General features: G+C 35.2%; 2 protein-coding genes across 3 annotated transcripts in view; one reads left to right on the top strand and one right to left on the bottom strand.

Moving 5' to 3' along the window:
- Positions 1–19291, bottom strand: part of zgc:158263 (ceramide kinase family protein) — an 867176-nt gene extending 847885 nt beyond the window's left edge. The window contains exons 1-13 of one of the 2 annotated variants that reach the window (XR_007967429.1): positions 18875–19291; positions 16768–16863; positions 16536–16673; positions 16014–16142; positions 14149–14212; positions 13744–13889; positions 13521–13595; positions 12771–12923; positions 12568–12673; positions 11337–11440; positions 9879–10075; positions 9173–9489; positions 7163–7870 (exon numbers count right to left, since the gene is read on the bottom strand). Coding sequence is in view for 1 of the 2 variants with exons in the window: in XM_052090827.1 (XP_051946787.1) it covers positions 7810–7870; positions 9173–9489; positions 9879–10075; positions 11337–11440; positions 12568–12673; positions 12771–12923; positions 13521–13595; positions 13744–13889; positions 14149–14212; positions 16014–16142; positions 16536–16673; positions 16768–16863; positions 18875–19001 (1713 nt within the window). In the remaining variant the exon portion in view is untranslated. Of the gene's footprint in view, positions 1–7110; positions 7871–9172; positions 9490–9878; positions 10076–11336; positions 11441–12567; positions 12674–12770; positions 12924–13520; positions 13596–13743; positions 13890–14148; positions 14213–16013; positions 16143–16535; positions 16674–16767; positions 16864–18874 lie in introns of those variants that run through there. The other variant, XM_052090827.1, reaches the window with a different exon arrangement.
- Positions 19292–27139: 7848 nt separating this feature from the next.
- The window catches only part of LOC127618507 (basement membrane-specific heparan sulfate proteoglycan core protein-like), a 153197-nt gene continuing 152451 nt past the window's right edge, over positions 27140–27885 (top strand). The window contains exon 1 of the mRNA XM_052090995.1: positions 27140–27514. Within this exon, the coding sequence (XP_051946955.1) occupies positions 27440–27514 (75 nt within the window). The 5' untranslated portion in view covers positions 27140–27439. The remainder of the gene's footprint in view (positions 27515–27885) is intronic.

Here is a 27885-nt window from a genome sequence, read left to right on the forward strand (position 1 = left end):
GGCCCCATTCACTTCCGTTGCAAGTATTTTACTGGAATTCAATTTTTGCTTTAAGTTTTGAAAACTATTTATTTTGGTTATCAATATTATGGCACAAATGCTGTCGATTGAGCTTAACTTGTATTGAACCTGTAGTATTCCTTTAAGGTTCTGTATTAACAGCCAAAGAAAGAAACTTGACTGTCAATAATTTTTTTTTTGCTCGTACGAGTTAATTGTTGTACTGTAGGCCTATATTAAGCAGTAATTATTATCGTTGTTAACTATGATGTTTTGGCAGTATGTATGGTGGTCATGTGCTACATCACTCCCTGTCTAGGGTAAGTGAGTGAGTAATAAAGTAACCAAAGCTGGAGAAACACACACACACACACACACCTATCAGGAAGTTACTTGAATAACCTTGTAAATAAAACAAACAAAAAACAAGTAGTCATAAATCTTCCCTAGATCCCTCTAGAAGTAAAAACAAGATTTACAAATAAATGGGCAGCCTCCCCCTACAGTTCCTAATAAATACCTATTTATTAACTAAGGAAACTAGAAGCAAAAACACAGAATAAAATAAAAGCTTACACAAAGATATTTTCTGATACACATGCAGCACCACAGCTGACATTAACAGACAAAAACAACAATGAAAACACAAGCTCAACATGAAGACGGGGACTCACCTAATGAAAGAAACCTCTCTCCCTCTCAGTGTAATCTGTGGCACTTTTATCATGGCTTCAACACTCCACAAACAAATCACAGTAGGCACTTGCTAATTGGTGATAACTGATGGCAATCAAGTACCACAACACTGGAAACAAAAAAAGAAAACACACATACATCTGTAATATATAAGATGTATGAATTAGTGCTGGGTAATATGGCAAAACATATTATCACGATATTCGTTTTCATATCAATCGATATTGATATTTATCACGATATTCAATCAAATTTGCACATTTTTTTTTTATTCCAAAAAAAGAGGCGTAAACAAAATCCTAAATAGTCTTTAAAAAACTGCATTGGGGGCCCAGACACAGCCAACGCAGTGGTATCTGAAGGATCTTCTATGAAAACATTACAATATTTGATAGAGTTTATCAGTTGAGTGCAGTCGGATATTAATGTTATAAGATGATCTATTCATTTTGAATCATAATGAAGGTATATATATATATATATATTTCTTTATATAAAGATATCCAAGTATTGGGGCATAGAAGCCCTTGTGACTGAGGAATGATACTGTATGGGGGTTCAGGGGTATCTCCAGAGAGAAACTTTTGAAAATGTAAAAGTCTGAATGGACCATTTTTCTATTTTCATTAAAGTGAGAAAGACTAGGCTACAAACTAGTAATTGTTTTGTCTTTCATCCTTGTCAGAGATGATGACATCTGAATAATTTCACAAAATTAGAACAGAAATCTATTTGTTTATTATTAAAGGCTTGGAACATAAATTTAGGCTTGGAAACTAAATTTAGAAAGAAAAAACTTTATGGTCTAAAGGCGCTCTGGAAACACGCACCTCATGTTTACTCACATGTGGGGAAAAGAGGAAGCGGGTGCGGCCCGGGACAGGGCATCAGGGCATCAGGGCATATGTGTTAAGAGCTACTGTTTTTTTTTTACATTACATATGTTTGCCAGCAGGTGGTGGAAAAAGATAATTTTTGTGTGTAATATGAGCCAGTTAGGTGACGTGAAGTGAATCCGGGTCAGCTGAATACATCCAACAGCTCTTCGTGATCACTTACTACACTACTAAAGCTAGGAAATGTAATGCCTTTACACAACTTCAGAACAACTTCAGCATTGCGGCTCATCACAGCTGAGAGACACAACAGACTGATTAATTACACAATGGGTGCTGTTTAAAATAACGGAGGACACTGCAGTTTCTATAGTGAACGACTTGTGCACCAGTTACCATGAAATAGGGAGAAATACCCCCGCTTGGTGCTATTTTTCCACTGAGAAATCTGATCTTCAGAAAGCTGACAACATCTCTGCTTGGGTGTGGCAACAGGTGATCACACGCTCCATCTCTCTCTCTCTCTCTCTCTCTCTCTCTCTCTCTCTCTCTCACACACACACACACACACACACACACACATCCTTGTTTATCCAATAACTTATTCGAAACAGCACAAGCCGTGATACTATTTCTGAAGTGACCTTTTTGAATTACTAATGGAGGCTTGGACGCATCATTTGGTTTGAACCAGCAATCAGTCACGTAATAAAGTAGTTACATGCACAAATCCGACTGCACTACATTTTTCTTAATTTTTTAAAATGTACTTGTTCATTGAACTGTTGTATATAAGCAATATCAGACTTGCTGTAATGTTATATGGCCCGTAATCAGCAGTGCTGTTATTACCTACGGCACTTGACCTGTGGCCGAATCACAGCAGTGCTGATAGAGTGTCATATCGCACTCTTGCTCGTGTGATATTGCTTATACACATATATATATATATAGTGGCATGTAAAAGTTTGGGCACCCCTGGTCAAAATTTCTGTTGTTGTGAATAGTTAAGTGAGTAAAAGATGAACTGATCTCCAAAAGGCATAAAGTTAAAGATGAAACATTCTTCTCAAAATTTTAAGCAATATTAGTGTATTATTTTTATTTTGTACAATTTTAAAGTGAAAAAAAGGAAAGGAGCACCAATCAAAAGTTTGGGCACCCCAAAGATTTAGCTCTCAGATAACTTTTACCAAGGTCTCAGACCTTAATTAGCTTGTAAGGGCTATGGCTTGTTCACAATCATCATTTGAAAAGGCCAGGTGATGCAAAATTCAAAGCTTTATACATACTCCTCAAATCTTATCCCAGCAATCAGCAGCCATGGGCTCCTCCGAGCAGCTGCCTAGCACTCTGAAAATTAAAATAATTGATGCACACAAAGTTGGAGAAGGCTATAAGAAGATAGCAAAGCGTTTTCAGGTAGCCGTTTCCTCAGTTCGTAATGTAATGTTAAGAAATGGCTGTTAACAGGAACGGTGGAGGTCAAGTTGAGGTCTGGAAGACCAAGGAAACTTTCAGAGAGAACTCCTCGTAGGATTGCCAGAAAGGCAAATCAAAACCCCTGTTTGACTGCAAAAGACCTTAAGGAAGATTTAGCAGACTCTGGAGTAGTGGTGCTACTTCATGGAAGAGTCATGAGAAGAAAATCTTTCCTGTGTCCTCGCCACAAAATTCAGTGTCAGAAGTTTGCAAAAGAACATCTAAACAAGCCTGATGCATTTTAGAAACAAGTCCTGTGGACTGATGAAGTTAAAATATAACTTTTTGGCCGCAATGAGCAAAGGTATGTGTGGAGAAAAAAGGGTGCAGGATTTCTTGAAAAGAACATCTCTCAAACTGTTAAGCACGAGGGTGGAGCGATCATGCTTTGGGCTTGTGTTGATGCCAGTGGCACAGGGAAACATTTCACTGAAATTATTATTAAATACCAGCAAATTCTGGAAGCAAACATCACACCATCTGTAAAAAAGCTTAAGATGAAAAGAGGATGGCTTCTACAACATGATCTTAAACACACCTCAAAATCCACAATGGACTACCTCAAGAGGTGCAAGCTGAAGTTTTTGCCATGGCCCTCACAGTCCCCTGACCTAAACATCAAAAACCTGTGGATAGATCTGAAAAGAGCAGTGCATGCAAGAGAGCCCAAGAATCTCACAGAACTAGAAGCCTTTTGCAAGGAAGAATTGGCGAAAATCCCCCAAACAAGAATTGAAAGACATTTAGATGGCTACAAAAAGCTTTTACATGCCAGGGATACTTGTCAGGGTGTGTTACTAAGTACTGACCATGCAGGGTGCCTTTTTTGCTTCGGGCCCTTTTCCTTTTTTGTTATTTTGAAACTGTAAAAGTTTTTGCTCGCTATTCACAGCTACAGAAATTTTGATCAGGGGTGCCCAAACATTTGCATGCCACTGTGTATATATATATATATATATTACAAGCTGCACATATCAGTACCATCGTGTACACCCACTGCAGAGACTTTTGAAATACAGGAACAACTGCTGTTGTGCATCATAAGCCTCAGTGTTTTTTCCTGACACTTTGAATTTATGTCCTGCCCCAGAAACACCACCATGCTCAAGTTAATATAATTTTTTTGTAAGAGTTTTTATTTAAATATTCATGTATATACTTTGGTTTTGACTATACCTGCAGCACACAAGTGTACATACCCAAGAGGAAGTTCTCTTTCATTCTCACTGTAAATTCACACTACTTCCTCTTTATGGTGCAGCAGAATTAGATTAGCCGTTTGCTGGTTCATGGAACATTTCCTTTTAACTTTCATAGTTCTGTGTCATTATCTTTAATCTGATATTTTATGCTAGGCTTCAATTCAACCTTTGCTGTACCTTACGTAATGCATATCCAATTTGTATCGTCCATTTTAAAGAGAATAAACTAAAATAATTGTATATTATTATTTTATAATTATGCTTGTCTGAGTGAATTATACTTTCCCGTTCTAAAAGACTAGGCCATGCTAGGACTGCAATGTAGGCCGTCCCATTAGAAAATTAGTGCTCCTGAGTTCCTAGTCAATTTCAGCTAAAAAGAAATGTATCATTCAAATTATTTGTGTAATACTGCAACATTTTGGTGAAAATTATCAAATTACAATAAAGCTATTCAATGCCTACAAAATACTGTTTTGTCATCATTTTGTTGTTTATTTACAGTACTGGTATGCATGTATCTAGGTGAAAAATTAACATTTGTACATGTTCTTGAGCAAACTCTAACCTGATGAGTAGAGAGGTTGTGTCTTTCACAAAGCGACTCAACTGGACTCCCTACTTTATGGTACTAAAGGCCAAACATCTACTATACTTATATTTGAAAAGATGATTTGAGAAACGCACAGGTGTAGTATTACTTTACAGATATATTACATGGTCAAAATTAAGTGGACACCCCTTCTAATTAACAGGTTTTTGCCATTCCAGTGAATACAAGTCTTAATACTATGACATACAATGACATTTTAGAGAATTGTGTGCTTTAAACCTGCATGACAATGCCCATGAGTACAATGTATCAAGCTTGATTACACTTCCTAGCACCATCTAGCTCTGCTCATGCGTCAAGCACTAGGAAATGTAATCAAGCTTGAAATCATGATCTTGCCTAGAGACTGCAATAGCAAGATGTACAGTGAAAAAGGAGTTACATTTTGGTCTGTTCTCACTCAAAAACCGATCAGATTGCTTCAGAAGACACTGATTAAATCACTGGAGTCTTATAGATTAAGTTTATGTTGCCTTTGTGTTTTTCAGAGCTTCACATTTTTGGTCACCATTCACTTACATTGTATGGACCTACAGAGCTGAGATATTCTTCTAAAAAGCTTTGTGTGTAGAAAGTCATACACATCTGGGATGGTGTGAGGGTGAGTAAATGAAAGAATTTTCAGTTTTGGGTGAACTATTCCTTTAAGGTACTTACACTTAAAGAATTTAAGGGAAGATTGGTCATTATTAATTAAAAAGGTTTTCAGATTTAAATCCAATCATAAGGTTTAGTGAATAACCTGTGGTTGGTTACACTTTGGCTGCTTTTCTTTTTTTGTTAGTCCTGCAAAAGCAGATGATTTGATGAGAAGGGTGACATTTGTAAGGAACTTACAAACTACTTAACTCTGATTACAGCCTGAAACTGTAAAGATCTTTAAAATTGTACCTTAGATGGGATACAATATAACAGTCTAAATTATTCAGAATGTCATTTTGATGAGGAGGAGGGCGCGGCCAGGCCACGAGGATGCACGCCTGGCGCTGAGTTGCCCCAATCAGCAGGAGAGATAAGGAGGAGCCGGAGACACCAGAGGGACGCATGCAGCTGTGTGTGTGTGTGTGTGTGCGTGAGCATGAGATAACCCAGTTCCCGTGTCCTGCTTTCTGATGAACAAGAGACCCGTCTGCCACAGTCATCTTAAATGCCAGTTTTCTTTTTCTTTTTTTTTGGAAATCTGACCTCTTAGAATCCATTCTTCCATTCCAACATAATTATGTATTAAAGCCTTTTGATTATATTGACAAACAATTTTCACTTTTCTTTAGTAAAATCGATTATGAAACTGAGTAGAGTACTTGATTGACTGCCATTTAGTTTTCCAGGAACAAATGTATATTTGCACAGAAGTCATTAATTTTCCTAAAGGCATTGGCCATGACATTGGCTGTTTCTATTGACAGTAGTGTATTATCAGAGACTGTTAAGTTAGAGACGGAGCACTTGTTTTAAAATGGATGGGAGAAATTGGTACACCCAATATGGCAGGTGTTGAAAAGGAAGTTTTGTCTACAGGTAAAAGAACCAATCACATTTTAGATACAGACATCACCTGTCAGTTAACTCGAGGACGAGCTGATCCAGCCTAATAAAATAGTTTTTTTTTTTTTTTTTTTTTTGTAATAGTGTGATCCGAGCTAAAGCACAATGTATGGTACCATTGTTGTCGGATTTTACTGCTGATTTAAAATATGTTCTTTCATCATAACCTTGACCAACTGTTTTGGAGATTTCATACTTTCCCCTATTCAAGTAGATAAAAGCCGTACTTTTATGCTGCTTGTATCCTTAAAAAATAGCTACCAGGGAGTGTTCCTGAGGTGGCCGCAGAATGGACTGACTTGCCTTGAAAGGGACTTTGGTATTATGCAACTTTATATATTTATGCAACTAAAATGAGTTGGCATGTTAAAGTGATTAAAGTATTCTAATATATAAATGTTGATGTTCTAAACAGATAGTTTGACACCATTGTCTTGGTTGTTTTTGATCATGATCAAGTCAGTGTCTTTGATTTAATCTTTGATGTACATTCGATGTAGTATTGTCTCTACATTACCCTCTAACATCTATTTTATGTGCCTTTTTCTAACACGTGAGATTTAAGGGAGTCTTCGAGTTAGTGACTAATTTAAGAGAGAAATACAAAACGTATAGCAGTGTGTGTGTTGGGAAGGGGGCTTGGCTTTGCTCTACATTTGTGTGGCCACAGCAAAAAGTAACAAATGTTTGTAACAAAGTTTTGAAAGCTCTTTCCAAAGGCTTCACAAAGTTGCTTTTTATGCATGACACTTTAATGGCATGAACACACATTCAACATCAATACATACAAAAAAAAACAACTTTAAATGCACCTACATCCTGTATGTTCACATTCCTGTCAATCACTACATCTATGAGAATGTTGAATGGAATCAGTCCACTCCCTTAAAGCATGCCAGTCAATTTTGTGACCAGAGAATGTAGTGCCTCAATGTAGCCCTTTAATATTTCAACAAAAGTGGTCAACTATCATTCTAGTTTTGTTAGGAAAAGCTGATTTTGTTTAATATTGTTTTTACATTTTAAATATCACAGTGACAAAAAACAAAAATGAGCAAACAGGCAAGTTTCTTGACTAAATGAAGTAATCTGTTAGATTGCACTAAAAGATTGAATAAATACTTTTTTGCTCTGCAAAAAACCTATAAAAGCACTGAAATGATTGAGGGTTGACCATCAACCAATATGTTAATGATATAGTATTATTCTTAATATTTACATGAAAATGTAGGAATAACTAAAATATCCTGCTGGCAAATCTGAAATGAGCTTCTATGACATCATTGCTCCAAGTTCTAAACACTCATAAGATATTTATTCTACACTGACTTTAACCCCACACACATACTTACATAATGTATTCCCCTTTACAAGAGAAGTGCTGTACTAATGTTATATGTGGTGTTGAACACATCTCTCTTTGTAGCTCCTATATTTAAGATCCTGTTGAATCCTCGACGCCCCTGGCAAAGAGACGCACTAGCTGGCCATGAACTCTGGAGAAAAGAAAAAAAAAGAGTAGCTGTGTAAGTGAAATATGTAGATTAGGAAACATTCAAATGAGTAGATACAAAGTTCTGGGTTTAGAAACTTCAAAAGCAGCCACTTCATCTAATTAAATAAGATTTTCTTACATCAGAGCCAGACATTAAATGCATTTGATTACGCACAGTCATATTCCCCTCAGTCAGTTCAAGTGACCCTTATCAGATGCCTTTTAGAGAGGTATATGGTCACAAAGTGCAGAACTTCATCATGGTGACTAACGGATGTATAACAAATAAATAGTTAGCCTAGAAAATCTTATTGCACAAAACTATCAAAGTAAGAATATAAATAAAAAGGCAGAATGACACATTTCAACGTAACCAGAGTGCTTCAGGGCGATCCTCGCTGCATATTCAAAAGCAAAACATCTGCAAGATAAACTTGTGGGTACACATATAGTTCACATTCACAACATAAAGCAGTTTAAAACTTTTTTTACTGCAACTTATTTAAGCAGTGTTCGACAGAATCAGTTTAAAATTTTAATCTCCCCACAGCACCTCAAAAATATGGGAATATTACGCACAGCAGAGGATTTAACATCCGACAGTGATCATCTTGAAATGTATTTTGAATGCAGCACTTTGCTGTAACAGCAGTGCATAAAAAGACTAAACCTAAAGCATTAAAGAGATGAAGCTTCTTGCAGAGGGTTTTACTCTGCGGACTGTTATTCACTGTTAAGCACAGCAAGCTATCATCACACAAAAACGCTCCCTCAATTAATTTGAGATTTGTATCTCCCATTAAAACCACTACCACTAAAAATATTAAAGGGATACTTCACCCAAAAATTACAATTCATAATTTAATAACATTCATGCCATCCCAGATGTGTAAGACTTTCTTTCATCTGCTGAACACAAATTAAGATTTTTAGAAGAATATATCAGCTCTGTAGGGCCATACAATGTAAATTAATGGGTACCAAAGTTTTGAAGCTTCAAAATGCACATAGAAATAGCATAAAAGTAATCCATAAGATTTCAGTAGTTAAATCTATATCTTCAGAAGCAATATGATAAAACACACAGAAACATTAGAGAAACATTAGGTCTCATATATTGCTCAAAAATAAGAGCTTTCATTTTGGTTATAAACTTCTATATCTTCAAATCTAAAACCTTATGCTAATCAAGATAGCCTAGACATGCATGGAAATTAAATGCTGTTCAAGCTTGGTTTTTCAGCAGGGTAATTAAACTAAAACAGTAATTGAAATGTTCAGACCAACATTGTGGTGCCTGTACCTGCAGAGGATCTCTGTGTGAGGTAGAATCTCTCCATCACAGTTCCACACAGATACAGAGGGAGGTTTAGTGCAGCAGGGCCCACACACGAAGCCTCGATTCTTTCCAACATTTCCTCTCTCTTTCTGTCTAGGAAGATGGTGCTGTGAGCCACTTGAATTTGCATTTTCACTACACAGTTTCTCAGGATCCTCCAATGACCTCTCAGCAGAGGTCTGGATTTCTCTCTCCTCTTCCTCATTCTCTTCTTCTTCTCCAGGGGGAAGAGAAAAACGAACTGCCTTGACACGATGAACTTCAACGAAGGGAAGGTCAAACTAAAATGATATTACAGAGCCATTACAGAGGTGTAGTTGACTGTTTTTTTCTTGATTGAATGTCAGTTGTCAGTTTATTTATTTTAATAAAACATATGATTGAAGCTGAAGTGTGAGTCATTTCTGTGCCACTAATGTCATCAAAAAGAACTGCAAAAAATTCCTGAACACTCCCTCATCTTCCATTGTTGGAGCAAACAAAAAGTCCTGCCCCAATCTCACACCATTGGTTCAGCCAATGTCATATCATATCGAATGGCTTTCAATGGCTTACTTACTGTATAGTTGTCTCTGCACATTGAATTGGGATGGGAGAAAGTATTTTAACATTTTAAAAGTCCACACTTCAGTTTAAAGAATACAGCTGTGTGCATGTCATGTGACTTTACCTGATCCAATGAATTTGTGTGTCTGTGAAGATATGTGAGGAAGCCCACAGGGTTAGTTTCTCGCACCAGAATGAGGTCTGCCGTCCCATCAGCCAGGTGGGCAGAGGGTGAGAGACCCTTTGGGCTGCGTGGACATGAGCTCGACATACAGGTGAGAGAGACGCACTTGAACTTGCCATCAACAGTCACCCACTCACCTACAGTAAAGAGATGGGACATGTGATAGAAATATTATTATAATAAGTATTTTTCAACCTACATAATGCGCATTTTAATTAACCACAGAAGCCTGTCAAGTCTTAACTATCACCAAAACGCCGATTAAGACGTTTTTGTCTGCAAGCGCTTTTCACGTCGAGTTCAAAGCGGCGCTGGTGTTGCTGCTCTGACGTGAATAATGAACGTGGCTTCAAGATTGCTGTAGAAAATATTTAATGCCCATTGCAATGAAAATACAACCTATGGGGAGACTAGTTCTTTCAATTAGTCAACCTCCTACTTAGACTTTGGGAAAAGTATAATATTACTTGAATTGTGCTATTTTAGTGGATTTCTTTCTTTATAATGTGCATGGCTTTATTTGGAAAATGTTAATAAAACATTGTATTTTTTTTTGTTTTCTTTCCTAAGATGGAAATAAATGCATTTGTACAGGAAAATAAATATTGTGTTTACCTTCTAAATTTAAGAGCATAAATACTGATGATAGATTGAATTTGTTTCAACTACTATATTTCGTACTATGATAATACTTTCAGTTTGTAAAAATGTCTAACTGAAATTTTTTTTTATTGTAATAGGTCACCCAAAAAAGTACATTCTATCATAATTTAGGCTACTCACCATCATGACATTCCAAACCGATATGACTGACTTTCTTTTGCCAGTGCATGAACTCAATAGGAGATACTAAGCAGAACTAATTCCAATTCGTGCCTGCACATATTTAAAAAATATGCAAAAATGTGAAAGCACAAATTAGTTAGCTTAAATTTTGGTTTGTCACACAAAGCAATTGTATGGCTTTAGAAGACTTGGAATATAGCACACATGTCATATGAACTACTTTAATGGTCACTAAATGTTTTTTTTTGTGTGGAAAAGAGCAGTGTGAACATTATGCAAATCATCTCCTTTTGTGTTTTTCTGAAGAAAGTCATACAGGTTAATAAATGACATGAGGGAGAATTAAAAACGACAACATTTTCATTGTTGGGTGAACTACCTTAAAAGCCTTTGTCAGAAGTGTTCAGTTGCTTTGGAGACCTACCAATGTCTATCCACTGTGGTACCTGCATGTCAACAGTCAAATACACCTCAACACAAAAGCAATATAAATTCCATTGGTATACTCAACACAGTGTGACTGCAGTAACAGAGTCTCTGATGAGATAACAGTCATTATACAAATAGCATTGTTAGGCAGCAGATGGCTGCTATAGTAAAGACTGGACTTACCCACTAACTCACTGCTGTATCGGCTAAGACTGGTGCTGTAGAGCGAACTGGAGCTGTCAAAGTGGGGGAAAAGCCTTTCTTTGCTCTCAGAACACACTCTGCATCTGTAAAAAACAAAAACAAACAAACAAACATGCATCAACATGTACAATCATAAGTTTGTCTGAAGCTTTTATTCAAAGCAACTTACAGTGCATTCAGCATTTACATTTAATCAGTATGTGCCTTCCTCAGGAATCAAACCCATGACCTTGAAGTTGCTAGCACCTCGTCCACCAACCAACTAGTCGATTAGCGAGGTCTTGAGTTTTTAGGTAACATTGCCTTTCTAGATGGAAAATTTCTAGTTATGCATTGAAGACGCAACTCCTGTGGGTGGAGTATACATAAGATCATGCACAAAAACAATTGTTTTTATATGTAAACATGCACTAGATGGACATCTTTGACCGCTGTGCCATGTCTTACCCTTTTTTCAGTTTTGACAGGATGGACATCTTTTTTTAGACACTGTATCAGATTAAAAAGTACGTCAACTTTTAAAAGTGTGTCTCAAGGCACCTACATGACACTGTAATATTTGCTGCACTGCATCTAGATATTTTTTAGCCCAAGAACGCATTCGGTCTGAACAGCCCCTTGCGTGCTTGCCTGCTAAGCTTCATTATGAATGAATACATGTCCATTTCATTCATACACATTGAGGGACTCATCATTATTATCTGTGCTGATCAACAGCATGACACAGATGCGATACATTGACACCAGGTCGAAAACAACCCAGGACATTTCTTTAATTCAGCAGTTCACAAGCACTTCACAAGCAACACTTCTTCCATTAGTGATCATAATGCTCATATATTGTTATTGTAACATCCCTCTGGATAGATCAGGCAACAGCCACATCTCTGTTTCAGACAAACACTGAGCAATTCAGGCCACTGGTGGCATGTTGATGAGCTGACAGCAAACAACACTTTATTCCCAAAAGATGAGGGAGGTCACAGTAATTAGAACACCAATAACACTCCACGCAAACCATCCAAGCATTTGAACTATGCCACTAGTGTATCTATATCAACTATGTTGGGTTTGCCAAGTTAAAAAAGAAAAAGAAAAAAACTTATATGAGCTTTTATTATATTAATCTATATACTACTATCTATGTAAAACATGTTTAGATGAACTTTTAATGTGTTTTTGTTGTATAAAGATGTCGGACATTGTTTACCCCGAGAGGCAGCGAGTGTTGTCCCGTGGGCTGGAGATATGAGAATCTGCAGGGAGATATTGCACTAGTCCCGGATAGCTCCTGTTACACAAGTATACCATACAACCTACCAGGAGAACAAACAAACATTGAAATATGAGCACAGATGGGATTTATGTCTCTTGTTCCTCACATTTATGACAGTTTATACCAATCAGCCGTACCAGAATAATCATATCTGAGAGGGCCCATCCAGCGGTGCCTCTCGCTCTCTGCCAAAACATCTCCATAGAAACCATAACCCACCATAGAGACAGAATACCGCATAAGTGTTGACTGATGATGGACAGAACACACATCCAGAGGCTGAGAGTCTCCTGATGAGTGAAAGAGAAGAGGGAAATTTGATATCTATTTTAAAGTTGCAGTGTACTTTATTAATGGTAAGGACCGTGGTCAGATATTAACCGGAGCACGGGGCAAAAAAGCCACAGAAAGTGACAGTGGGGGGAATAAAGTCCCATAGTGAATTTTTCAGTTCATTATCTGATCCCTTATGATTTATTTATTTTATAATATTCTATTTTTAGGCTTATCTAGTTACAAGTCTTGTCAATCTATCTATATTCTCTGTCTCAGAATGTTGTTGAATGTGTTGATAATGTGAAGTATATTTTGATGAACAATTCTACATAATGGAACAGTGTTCATGTGCATTATTTATATTAGCTTTGTGTTTGATATTGATTTGATAGGTACAGCTATAGCTGTTCTGATTGGGAATTTATTCCAATTAATTTATTCAAAAAGTATTTGACATAAAAGGACGACATGCTGTCCATTTTTATATGACTACACAAAACAATGCCATCATACACGTAAAAATGCCCCCAAAATCCAATTCCAGAGGGTAAATAATGCCCCATGTTAAAAAAAGTAGAATTTCTGACACTGTTAAGGGCCAGTTGAATTACCAATGATGATGTGCAGCGTTGATGTAACAGGATCATTTATGCCGACTGTGGCGAAACAGACACAGTCTGTAGAGCCTGTGGAAAAAAAGTAAACACAGGAAAGCAAACTAACACTCCTCTCACTATCTCGCTCATGCATCTGAATAACACATTAGTGGTATAAACAGACCACAATCTCCACCCTTTTCTGCACACCTTTCACAGCACTACACAAATACTTCACCTGCAGGAATAATGCCGATGTGGAGGTCACATGGCTGCAGCATTACAGTGGGGTCATGTTCTGGAATCCCTGCCTCCTGCTGGGTTCGTCCAATCACACCATGCAGCAGTTCGCTGAACATTCCATCTCCTCCCACACAAATCACACTGAAATGGTAAAAAAATTATTTGATTGACAAAATAAGGATTGCATTAAATAAATCTAAATTTAGAGTATTTCGAACAGGTTTGCTTGGAATATGGTGACGCACATTCTAAGGTTACCCATTTAGTATTTACAAAACACTTTTAAAAAACAAAATACAAGGACGGATCTCACGTGACATGAATTATTACAATCATGTCATTGTTACTGCATATTTTTGACTGTTTACTCATGAGGAATGGCCGTTGAATTATATCTTACCCATCAAACCCTGTTAAGTCTTTCTTCAGGATGTAGTCTCTGGCCTGATTTTCTCGTTCAGTCACTAAAAACAAGAAACATATGTCCCAGCTTTATTTCCAATCCATATCCCTTTATAAATGATTAAAGGGTTTATATGATGATAATTATAGTTAAATGTTCTATGGAAAAATACTGTAACTTTCAGAACTCAAAACTTCCTTCCCAGTCCAAAGCCCATTTAAGCTGTATATACATCTTGTTCTCTACTTTTGTAACTTTCTGATGTCAGACAGAATACATTAACCCATGACCATCCACATCTATATACCAACAACACCTTTTTGGTCTTCAGAAAGTCACAATGAAATAATAAGGAGGTATGATACTATATTATTCTTAAATAGCAGAAGAATTATCAAGAGTAAAAAGTGGGAATGTCCACCAAACTTAGTGCTGTTCTTGGCTGTGTGTAGCACCTACTGCTCTACCACATCGCTTCGAAAGATCCCAGTATTAGGAAAGAAGTCTGTCTGAAGTTTATTTTTGACAATGTAATTTCAGTATACACCGATCAGCCACAACAACCAACCCCATCTCAGAATAGCATTCTGAGTATTCTAAAATACTATTAAATAAAAATGATTAACAATGCTTTAAACAAAAGATGTATTTTAATATAAGTTTATAATAACATAATAATAGGTATTTAACAGTGTTAATGTAATTTGACTCATTCTGATTTATGAAAATAAAAAGTTATGTTAAATAAAAAGCTAAAAATGGGTTCAGATCTATCTGAGTGAGTGTATATTATATAACAGCTTTCTTTTTCTTTTTTTATTTTAATAATTAAAAACTTTTTACTCTTATTTCTTGTTCTTAATTGTTTTTTAAATAGATTTTTTTGTATCTTGTATTTATATTCTTTATAATTTTTTACGTAAAGCACTTGAATTACCATTGAAATGTGCTTTATTAATAAACTTGCATCGCCTATTGCTAAAACAAATTTGGAGGACAAGATGCATCGTGATGCATCGAGAATCGTTCAGTTATCGAATCATTACCCTTAGAATCGTAATCGAATCATGAGGCCAGTGAAGATTCACACCTCTACTCGTTACTCATGCATACATGCTTTGGAGAGAGCATACCTTTAGTCATTGTTGGATTTGCATGTGTGATTAGTCCTTATGTACAATTAAGATGTTTTATTTGTTTAAATGATTTTGTAAAGCTATAACTTTTGATTGCTTTGTCGTATCAACACAAAATGTTACTCCTTTACGGGTGACATGATTGGGAACAAAAGTAGTCGGAGCTACCTTATTTACACCCTGATATATATCATGTCAAATCAGAAAAATAAGAAATAAGGTTAATTTTTGGCATACGTTTTTTGTTTTTTTTCCGGCATTTTCTTAGTCTGAGAGTCTAATAATTTATCATTATCTATTTCATTAAATAATGTGAAAAGTTTTCTTTAAAATGATACCAATCAACTTAGACACTTAGTTTTTTTTTAGAGTTATAAGCCTTTAATTTTGGGTACATGAAATCTTTAAAAACACCTTCAGAGCTTAAAGGGAATGCTCTACATATTTAATTCTGTAATAAGTACATTCAATCATAAGAAATATAAAAAGTCATGTAAAATGTTTGTAGTTTGTAGGACATGCTATTTTGTCATGTAATGTAATTCCATTTAGATGGCCCTCTAACTTTCCTTCTTAATTTAGTAATTTTCTCCAGTCTTGATAAAGATCTACATGTTACTTGAGAACTGCACTACCTGACATGCAAAGTGTATCAGAGACCTAGCAGAGGGACACTTGATAACAGCTTGGTTCTTGAACAGTACAGATAATGTCTCAGGATCTCACCCACAACATGAGAGCTGATGCCAGCCAGCTCAAACAGAGGGGCCACTAGAGAGTGATAGATCTGTTTCCCCCTCTTCTTTCCTCCAAAAGGATTAATGAACACCAACAACCGGTGAGGACGTGAGGGGCCTGATAGAGGAGAAGCAGGTGGAGGGAGAGATGTAGAGTGAGGTTAATGAGTCATTAGAAAATTAGAAAACATTAGATAAAGAGTCTGGATGAATAAATAAAGGTGTCCTTACACAGTTGAGTTAAGGGAATGTTTTTTGTAATCATTTACTCAGCAGCCTTAAACGTTTAGCCTTTTAAAATAAATTCTAGAGATTACACTCACAATGAGCCATTTCTAGCTAATGAAATATTTTCGAGCTACAAAACTAAAATTATAGAAATTTCCAAAAGGTTTTAGGATTGTATTAAATTCCATTACTTTTCCAGGCCAGGTAATTACAATTTTAAAATTCACAGGAATTTCCAAATTTTCCGTGACCATGGGAAACCTTTATATGCAGCTTTACTCACTGTGGGTTTTGAGTGCAGTTTTGAGTTGCGTGATCCATTGATCCCGGACATCCCGGCTAGGGCAGCAGAACTGGGTCCTGCCCAGGCTCCACGATGCTCCATGGGAGTTACCTCTGCTGTTGCGCTTCACATAGAATACTTATGCGATTAGGGAGAAACAAAAAGCAAGGTTTAGTCTAGCTTGGTTATATTTAGTACTAATGCACAAGAAGTCTCACTTTCAGACACTTACATGTAAAATCAAGGTCAGTGTCTTCTACCTTCTTCTGGGGTTGGATCTCGACCCGACCTTCCTTCACCTCAATCACCTCTGACACCGGCAGAGAAACTAAAGAACAACAGACATGTTACACTCTTACATAAATGATGTGATTGTCTCTCATTTTCACAAGAAACATTCCACCATTCTTGCCCAGGCCTTTTATGTCTCTGTGATTTTATGTTGTCTTTAAGGTGTACTGTGTTTATTGTCAATTCTGGCTGGTGCTGTTCAACTTGTTTTAGGTCGTTAAAATGGAAACAATAAAAAACCGGCAGAAAGGAGGGCCTTTTAAACACATTCTTTTTTCATCAACTAAGCAATATGCAGTGTTGGGGAGTAATGAAATACATGTAACGGGATTACATATTTAAAATATAAAATATAAGTAACTGTATTCCACTACAGTTACAAATTAAATCATTGCTAATTATAATACAGTTACAAGTAAAAGTATTTTTATTACTGAAGAGATTACTTTGCATTTTATTGTCATTTGTTTAATTTAATATTTAGTCCTTTCAGATGCCAAACATTTATACATATAAATGATGATATACCAAGTGCACTTGAACAGCGGTGAAACACTTTTGATACTTATGATGTGTTACATTCATACGTGCAGACAGAGAAGTTTGCAGCAGAAGAAATATAACTAAACCATGTGTAAATTGTCAGATTTATGCTAAGCTAAAATGCTATTTCTAGCAATTTTTACCAGACACAATCATATTTTTTTATCAAGAAAATTCACGTTGGATCATAATTTCTTTTTTTCTATTAAGGCCTTTCATATTAGCTCAAAAATTGTATACTTAATAATAATTTTTGTATTGTTTTCCTGTAAAAATATCTAAAAATCATTAAAACAAGATCAATCAGATTGATATTTGTAAAGTGATCAATGGAAAGGAGGAGGCGAGAACTGGCTTGTCAATATAAATAATAGTTTAATGATAAACTTAAACAAAAGACAAACACACACATATGACGGACATGTCTGTAAACTATCTCTCTCTCCCACACGATCCTCTGCAGTCGACCTTTAACCCTCACGGGAGGCTTGATTAGCCTAATACAGGACCGGGTGTGTAGGATCACGACTTGGCCCCGTCCTCCGCCCTGCCACAATATTGTTTTAGAAACAACACTGCATAAGATATTTAGGGTTTTCAGATAATGTATTTTTAACATGTGTATTGTCTTACTGTTCTGACAGAGTTTTTATCGTCAAAACAAGTGAAAAATAGCTACCAGTACTGAAGAAGTAATCCAAAGTATTTAGAATACGTTACTGATCTTGAGTAATCTTACGGAATATGTTACAAATTACATTTTACAGCATGTATTCTGTAATCTGTAGTGGAATACATTTGAAAAGTAAGCCTCCCAACCCTGGCATTGGGCATATAACAAGTTTTAAGTTTGTTAGGTTTTAAATGATGAAACAATAGATATAGGCTGTTACAAATTAAGACTGTAACGTTATAACAATAATGTCCAAAAAAGTCCAAAGTTACTTTAGAAAAGCCCTAGCATCATTCATTAACAGTTGTCACTTGGTTTACTATTAATGAAATTCATACATTTTTAAGTGTCCATATACTTTTTGGTGCCACTGTATAATCGACAGCACAAATTACGTTATTGTTGTTTTTTGCATATGGCACAGAATGTAAAGAATCATTTTAGTCTTTCCTTATATTTAATGTTAATAATTAAACTAACAATAATGTTACATACTGCATCGAAACATGATAAGGTGGTTATTCATCTACAAATAAGTGACTAGGTTATGCATTGACTTTCACAGACAACTGTATCATATGTAATCCAGTACTTCTCTGCTGTAGATGTCTATTATATCCCACATTATGGAATATTATCATACAGTACACCACCCATAATATGACCTTAGTACACTAATTAGCTTTTTAACTAAACAAATATTTACACATTTGGTTATCCACCATGCATGCCATATTATTTTAATAACAAACACAAAGGCTGGGTCTCAAAACAAATTTTGCTACCTATCTAGACAGCTTTATTAGGCATCATAGATCAATTAATGTCGTACCTGTTTTCTTCTCCCGGTTCCTCTTGTCGATCTCAGTCCAGCTGAAGTACCAACCGCTCAGGAAAGCCCTGTACCGCTTATTACCGATCCACAGACTCGACTCCACTCTCACTGCATCTATCTCCATCGCCTTTCTGTTCGCATTCGTTCACTTTATCTACTGAATACCGTCCCACAAAACTATTCGACAGTATATTTTATCCATGTAGGAATTTCGAAGCTGTGCGTGTTGGTAAACTCGTCTAACGTTTGAAGCGAACAAATAAAACCATTATGATTAGGTGTGGATTATGACATCCACCCTCCGAGGGCAATACATATGTTTACTTAACGGAAGATAAGATAAATGAGTTACATAAACTCTGCTTTCCCTACCTAAGGTGACCTATTTCCCCGTTCGTAACAGGTCATGTCTAAAACTACACTTTATCTACACTTTGAGGCTGCGCACCTGTCCCGGAAAAAATTAGCATACTCAACTCTAATTGGATAAACCTATCCAATAAATTTGCATATTTATTAAAATGCTACCATATAAACATTTTGCCTATTTAAAACGTTTTCCTTTAAACAGTTTGTTGAAACAAACAAACAAAACATGCATATACCAAATTAAGTCATTTAATTAACACTTAATGTTAGAGAATTCCACATTCTTAAAGGGATAGATTCAAATTTGTATTATTATTATTATATTATTATTATTATTATTATTATTGCTTTACCATAAACCACGAATGTTAGGAAATTTAAGATATGGATCCATCAAAATCACTGTTAGGCAAATGGTTTATGGAAATACCCAGTGCTGGGTAGATTACTTTTTAATTGTATTCTGGTACTGATTACTACTTATATGGCAACAATTTTAGTCAGAGACGTTATCTATTGTATACATTTGTTTTTAAAAATCTAATCTGATTGCTTTTGGATTAGCTAATTTTAGATTACTTCAGACATAATTCAAATGTGTGTGTGTGTGTGTGTGTGTGTGTGTGTGTGTGTGTGTGTGTGTGTGTGTGTGTGTGTGCGTGTGTGTGTGTTTTCTGAATGAAATAAAAAAGTAACTTAAAATGTTTCTAAAAAGCAATTCTCTTTTTTTTTTTTTACTTTAACTTTTTTAGCGAATTAAATCAGATCGGCATTTATGTGTGACATAATTCTTCTTCAGTGTATTTATGGCCGGTGGCTAGTATCAGAATAAATTAGAAAAATGGAATGGAACAATAAATTATGAACAATTTACTGCCTGAATAATATGTAATCCTGTAAACCATAATAAAGTCACTTTAATCTGATTATGAGTCCGTTAAAATTGAATTTAATGTCACTAGAAATGCTTACTTTTTCTAACCTGATTACGTAATCCAGATTGCATGTATTCTCGTACTACCCAGCACTGGAAATACCACATACATACATTTAATAAGTTTGTTCTCTCTTTTTGTTATTACTGTCAACATGTTGGTGTGACTGGTATGGAGAGATGACATGACAGTTTAAGTGTGTTATGAAGTGTCATGTTTTTTTTTTTCCTAATGCGAGGTGTTCATACAGAAAACTTTGATTAAACATACAAAACATGAACCTCGAATCAAAAAAAAATAAATAAAAATAAACACAAGTGTCAGTCTTGACTGCACTGAGCACACCTCCCTCATCTTTGGTCTGTTTTGTTTGTCTCGCAATTCGTCATGCTTCTTCCTTCATTTACACTTGGAAACTTGACTTTCCAGATAAACTGCCTAACCTGACTGAATGAAAAAGTAAAAGTGTTCCCTGAAGTTTTCATTGGAAATCAACATAAGCTCAACAACAGTATGCTAACTTTTACCTTTAATCTGTTTGTGAACACAATTAGCATATTGAAACACCACATTCTAGCACAAAGTTCTTAAGAGTTGTATGAATTTGATGCATAATGGTTATGTGATCATCCATTTTTAAATGAACATGCACACAACTTATATTTCCCACATAGGTAGTTGATAAATAATTGCTATTCACATTTCTTTTTGTATTTTTCTACATACATCCAAAGGACTGTGGTAAGTGAGAAAAGCATTGATCATGTTGGCATGACTTGTGTCATACATGTTGAAGATCCATAATAAGAGTTTATCCTGCTGAGAGGTTATGGAGGTCTGTATTTCATGTACCTAAAAATAAAAAAGTTGTTGTCTGCCTGCTTCTAACATATTGTTTTATTACATTGTCAGTTTACAGCTTTCTGACGCCATTCAAAATATTATTATAGCATCTTTAGAGTATTGGAGTATATCTTACACCTTATATTTTGGATTATATATTTTAGATAGTGTGTCATGCTATATATTAAATTATTGAATAATTTACCAGTGTCTTATTGTTCATAAATAAACTGTATCTTTTTTGTTATTCCCATTTCAATTAAAGAAATAATATGGGTTCAAAACAAGTTAAGATCAATCGCCAGCACTTGTGGCATAATGTGAGTAGAACAGAATGGGGCCAATCCGTAAATGTTAAAATACCCACAAGCAGGGCCGTAACCACAATATACATTGATTATATGTAACCAATAATCAGACATAATACTTTGAACCCTAAAACGACTGTAGAATTACAAGTTAAATAGCTTTACAGCTCAACTAACATACAAGTTTTAAGAGAATTAATGAAAGTGCCTTTATAAAATTATAAGCTTCGAGTTTCTTCCTTTAAACCCTGCAAAATTTGGCCCCATTCACTTCAGTTGTAAGTGCCTCACTGTAACCTCTGTCTTTAATTTGTTTTAAAGAAAAGAGGGGATGAGTCTAAATTATTTTTTGTTGGAATCAACATTTTGCCAAATGCTGTTCATTTATCTTAACTGGTACTGAACCTGGAATATTCCTTTCATGTAGGACTAAAGTTATTACATTCATTTTAATGGAAATAACAAAGATATGGTTTGTGTGAGAATAATAAGATGCTTACACCAAATAAAAAAAGTGAAACTACTTCACTTCTCGTTTCATTAAGTGTTTTATAGGCTGTTCTGATCTATTTTAGAACAATAACTATACCTCTCCACCAGATGGAGACCATGATTTAGATATGTATATTAGTGCTAGACTAGGAAGGCAAACACTCTTGATTTTGGACCGGATTTATCCAAGATAATTTATCAACATTAGTATGTGAATTATAACTTGTTCAGCTTCACCATGACAGACTTATTAGATTTACTCAAATTGAAACTAATCTTCTAAGGTTTCCTCAATCTTTAACTGTTCTCAGAGGCAGTTCATGTGTTCCTTTCCAGTATGGTTTAAATATTATTTTTCCCCTCTCGTGTTGTCAGTTTAGCAACTTGGCAGAGAAGGATTCGAAGTTGATTCAAATTAATTCTATCATAAGTTATTTGAGTTGATTGCCATCGGCTTCATTGTCAAATCTGACAATCTGACATAATCCATTTTGTCGAAAGTAACCCCTACGTTTCCATTCACAAAATTTCCACATTTAACAGTGATACATCTTTTTGGCTTTCTCTATAATCATTCTGTACAGTCTTGTTTCGGAGTTGCTAGAGGAGATCCAGCTGGGCAGATGAAGTCTAAATTGAAAGCAGCTGCTCAACAAAAGCATTGTGAGACAGAGGCAAATTTTGTCCCCGTTGTGGATATGACTCTGTATGTAAACAGATCCTGTGCAGATGTGCTGTGATGGATGGATGAAATTCTGAACAGAGATGACAGCCGTAATTGAGAGAGAAAGGGAGACATCTTGTGTTAGTGAAACATAGGTTATAGTTACTGAATTTGAAAGATTAATTGACATATGTTTGTTTTTGTACTAGAAAGGTCAGAAAACGTGCCATGCATGCCATGTGATCACTGAAAAAAAATCTAACTTCAATTTTGTCAGATAAGATAAATTATTGGGGGGTACTCCCCTTTTCTACCCTTTTCTCCCCAATTTGGAATGCCCAACTCCCAATGTCTAAGTCCTCGTGGTGGTGTAGTGAATCTCAGCTGCCTTCGCGTCTGAGACCGTCAATCCATGCACAACTCACCATGCACCCTACCGAGAGCAAGAACCACACATTATAGCGATCATGAGGAGGTTACCACATGTGACTCTACCCTGCCTAGCAACCAGGCCAATTTGGTTGCTTAGGAGATCTGTTTGGAGTAACTCAGCATACCCTGGATTCAAACTTGTGACTCCAGGGTTGGTAGTCGAGCCAGGCTCTACCAAGGAAATCAGGATATTGGAAATGTACATCTTTGATTTTGACTCATTTCTAAGGATTATTTTTTAAAGTCATGGAAAGGTCTTGAAAATTAATGGGTCAAAATCGGGAGACTTGTAAGGCTGAGCAAACTTCACATTATTGCGTCTGCTACTGAGTATGCGGAATCATTGTGGCTTAAGTCATTACTCACAATCTCCTGTGCTTGAATTTATTTAAGTGTGTTTGGTGAAAGTGTGCCGACTTATGAGGACATGTAAATAATTTGTAAATAATCCGTTTAGAAAAAAAAAAAAGATGTTTTAGCTCTTTATGTGTTGTGTTTTGTTTAGTCAAAATTAGGGTGATTGCTGTTCGCTTTAAGTTACTTTATTTATAGAATTGACTCAATTTCTAAAAGTTTGAAGTACTTGTAACCTACACAATCTTTTAAGTTGGACCAACTATTTGGTAAAACATAAAACAATGTTTTTATATAGTTTTTAACAATATTGTAAATTATAGTCAGCTAAAAATGCAAGTTTATTGAACTTAATAATCATTTATATTTTTGAGTTTGTTGAACTTATTTTATTAAGCTCCTGGAACGTATGATTCAACTTGAATAGTTAATTTGGTTAAATTAATTTGCCTGAAGTTGAGTAGACTCAAAAATACTTTGCAGCTGGTTGTCTTATTTTCTTTAAGTTTACTCAGCTTTTTATTGTTTACAGTGATGTTTGGGTCAGTCATAAGTCTCTAACAGATTCATACACAGGCATTCTAATCAAAGCATCACTGATGATTAATATTTTACCAAGAGGAATGTAAGAAATGTCTCAAGTAAACAAATACAGTATGATGTAACTGCAAGCATACATTATTAACAGAGGGATGTCTTTGTGGTCAAGTCATAAATATAACCAGCTGTAATCAACATCGATATCTGCAGAAATTTTCAGAGCTCCATAAGTTTTGCGTCATTGAAGGGTGCTACTGCCACAAAGTGATATGAACCAGTCCCTATTTTAGTTAAGTTTAACAATGTTACTTGCATTCTCAATTCTGTACTGAAGAGCAACCATGCAAGCACACATAATATGGTGTCAACTGTGCCAATAAATTATTGTTATAGTTTTTTTATGACCTCAGTCCATTTAAAGTATATATATATATATATATATATATATTAATGTTTTACAGCCACAGACATGTTACCCTGAAACTTTTTTCATCTTTAGTAAATTTCCATGCCATAAACATCTACATTCACATGCCTTTATGTCGACTTTAAAATATAGATGTGTAGTTAATTTATTAAACTTTACTTCTTTGATTTCCTCTTAAAGAGGACTCATTCCATGTTTCCTAAAAATAATAGTAAGCATGCTTACAGTCAGTAGCTCCTCCATAACACAACATAAGATTTGTTTTCAAATCAACATCAATATTTGAGGTAAAAATATATTTGAATAAATAAGGGAAAATGTATATTTACCAAATGTTAAATAAACAAATACCTTTTAAAATGACATGATTTTGAAAATATTTTATCAATACCACCAAAGGAAAGAAGCATGTTTATTTACATGCACAAAATGCTTTATTAACTGTTTGTTTAAAAAGCAACTTTATATAATAACCATGATATTAATTATAAATAGGTATTAAAATGAATGGCAGATTAGATATTCATTAGTTATGTTTTCTCTGGAATCTACATCACTAATCATAATATGTTATTTTTCAATATTTAATAGGCTACAACAGGACTAAAAGCCCCCAGGGTAAAGGGCACATTTTATTTTATTTTCTCCCAAAACACTAAATAGCAACAAAAACAACCTCAGTACTTTCCTTAACACCTGCTTGTAACAATTTGTTTTGAAAGATCACTGCATGCAACATCTAAAGTTTCATTTTGAGTCAATTTGTTTAATATTTCATTTTTTTTTTTTTACATCTTTCAGTTTATGTAGCTAATGAAAATCTCAAAATATTTAATTGTCATTTTCAGTTTTGTTCAAGGTGATTGAATCATGTTTTTTTAATAACTGCCCAACAAGCAAAAGGATAGTATTCAGGGTAAAAAGCCCCCCTGTTGCAGGGGCTAAAAGCCCCTATTAAGCACATTTATTTTTCTTAAGTGGGGCAAATAGATTTGTTATGAAAAGTGTTCAGAGTTGGCTCACATTGACCGATCCAATCACAATGGAGATTAATTTGTATAAAGAATATTGAATGTCATAAAAAGCCAAATGTGTATGAAGTGAAAAGGAAATAAATGGTTAACCATTTTCTAAAGTAGTTATTTTGAATAAGAATTATCTTAATTTGTTACTCAAAAAGCATCCTGCTGTCTTAAATGTATTTGCCTGAATTGACAAAATTGGCCCTACAGCCTAACTATTGTCCATATTGACCTGTTTCAGTGACATCACTTGTGCCCATCAGCGGGAGGAAACAATGGTGGTGAATGGAGAAACACTCATAAAACAATATCAAGAAAAACCTCAAATACATGCCAAGTGCCAGGAAAGGTGTATTCAGGTCTGAAGTCTGCACAAATATTGCCAAATTTGACTTTCTCCAACTTTTAAATATATTTTTTATCAATTCATATCCATACGCCAACGAGTCTTATGTGTGACCTGCGAGTACACACATCTACTAATACATCATCGTAAACATTTCTCATTCAGAAGTTACACATGTTTGTGTTGTTATCTGTTCTGATTTGGTCAAAATATTACAAAACGTCTGTGTGTTTTTTGTTTTTTTTACTTTTTTTTATCTCTGCTCTCCCCTTTCATTGTTTGCTTGACTTTTACCAATTGAAGCTGTGTCACTTAAAATATAAAACTTTATTTTTGGCTCTGGTAATTAAACAGCAGTGTTAACTTTATAAGATTTGTTAATATAAACAAGAAGTTAGCCGCATCCCAGTGTAGCACACTAAAGAAATATGGAATTTTGGTCACAAACTTGGCGGCGCGGTCATACATTGACGTCACTTGATACAGTTCAATATCTACACATATCATTATAACCCCCTCTGGGGCCAAGTGTGGGGTAAAAGTCCCCTTTGCCACCTTAAAGTGTTAGTTCACCCAAAAATGAAAACTATCTCAGAAATTACTTAACCTCAAGCCATTCTAGGTGTATATGACTTTCTTCTTTCAGCCAAACACAATCTGAGTTATATTAAAAAATATCCTGGCTCTTCCAAGCTTTATAATGAGAGTGAATGGTACCTTAGATTTTGAAGCCCAAAAAAGTGCATCCATCCATCAAAAATGTAATCCATACTGCTCCAGGGGGGTTAAAAAAAAGTCATATACACCTAGGATGGCTTGACAGTGAGTAAATTATGGGATAATTTTCATTTTGTGTGAACTAACCCTTTAAAAAAAATATATATATATATATATATATATATATATATATATATATATATATATATATATATATATATTTTATCAAAACAACCTTCCCTAATAATTTATTTTCAAACAAATTATGTTACTCCATCGTTAAATAATAATACATTTTTTTTTTTAATTTTCATTCTTGACATTTCAAGAAAGCTCATTTTCCTTAAGGTGTGTCTTTAGGCCCGTTGTAGCCTACCATACATTTGCACAATTTGAAATCACATCTTATTTGTATATTTTAAAAATTAAACCGATTAAGTAATCAAAGGAAATAATAATAATAATAATAATAATAATAATAATAATAATAATAATAATAATAATATAAAAGTTTCATTTAGTTGAAAGCAAAACAAATCACCAGTAATTATTCATCTAAATAAAGACGAATACATAGAAAGCTGTAAGAGCTCCGTCGCTCCCGGAACGCGGGTCCGTGTTTTACTTCAGGCTATGAAATGTTGTGTCTCAACACCTAGCGAGGTGACTCTGAACGCGCACAGAAATCTAATGCGCCCCACAAAAAATGCTATCTAGGTAGGCAGTTCGCTACGTTTTGAGACACGCCCATTACCTACAGTTCTACCATTCAACATCATCGCACTCCAAGTGATCCGCTACGGCAGTGCACGCTGAAGTTTCTGCTGCCCATCGTGAAAGTGAAGACCAAGACAACAAAACGGATATTCACAACTCAACCAACAGTTTGTCTTCATTTGATCTCAAACGGACTCAATCCACAGACGGATTTCTTTCTTTTTTCGTAAATGAAGTCCCACCAAGTGTGGGACGGAGAAACGACGGCGGCCTTACTGTAGAAGAAATAGTTTAAACTTTTCGAAATAAATTAACTTTTGTGGCTTCAAGTGACAGACTTTGATTTTTCCTTTTCCCAGCAGCAGCGTGTTATAATCGTGCTGGGTTGGCAGCAAAATGTGGACGCGGATAAGAGCCGATAAACACTATGTTTTTATCTTCCTTTTGATATTAACGTCGCATTCATTCAAAGTAAGTGAACCGATTCCTGTGAACCGATTCATATGCTTTTGCATTAATATATATATCTCACTGTGTACTGCATGTACTTGGGTGTAATTAAATTAGATGCAAGTTTGTTACAGTAGGTAACTATCAATGGGAAAAGTTACTTTCTCAAAAGTTACCTCCACGTTGTTATATAATCCGAGTTCTTTATGGAAGATTGAGGGAAATATATCACGTAAAGTTTCCCTTTTGCGTTGTTTTGATCTTTTACACTTAAATCTGAGCTTCGACTAATGTGTTGCCTGTGTGTTCTGATCCTGGTCTAAATTTATCCATAGAAACGAGCTATTCATAGTCGGTCTCACTGGCGTCTTGCATGTCTGTGTGCTTGTATA

This window comes from Xyrauchen texanus, chromosome 25 (assembly GCF_025860055.1).
Source record: "Xyrauchen texanus isolate HMW12.3.18 chromosome 25, RBS_HiC_50CHRs, whole genome shotgun sequence".
In the NCBI taxonomy this organism is placed as follows: domain Eukaryota; kingdom Metazoa; phylum Chordata; class Actinopteri; order Cypriniformes; family Catostomidae; genus Xyrauchen; species Xyrauchen texanus.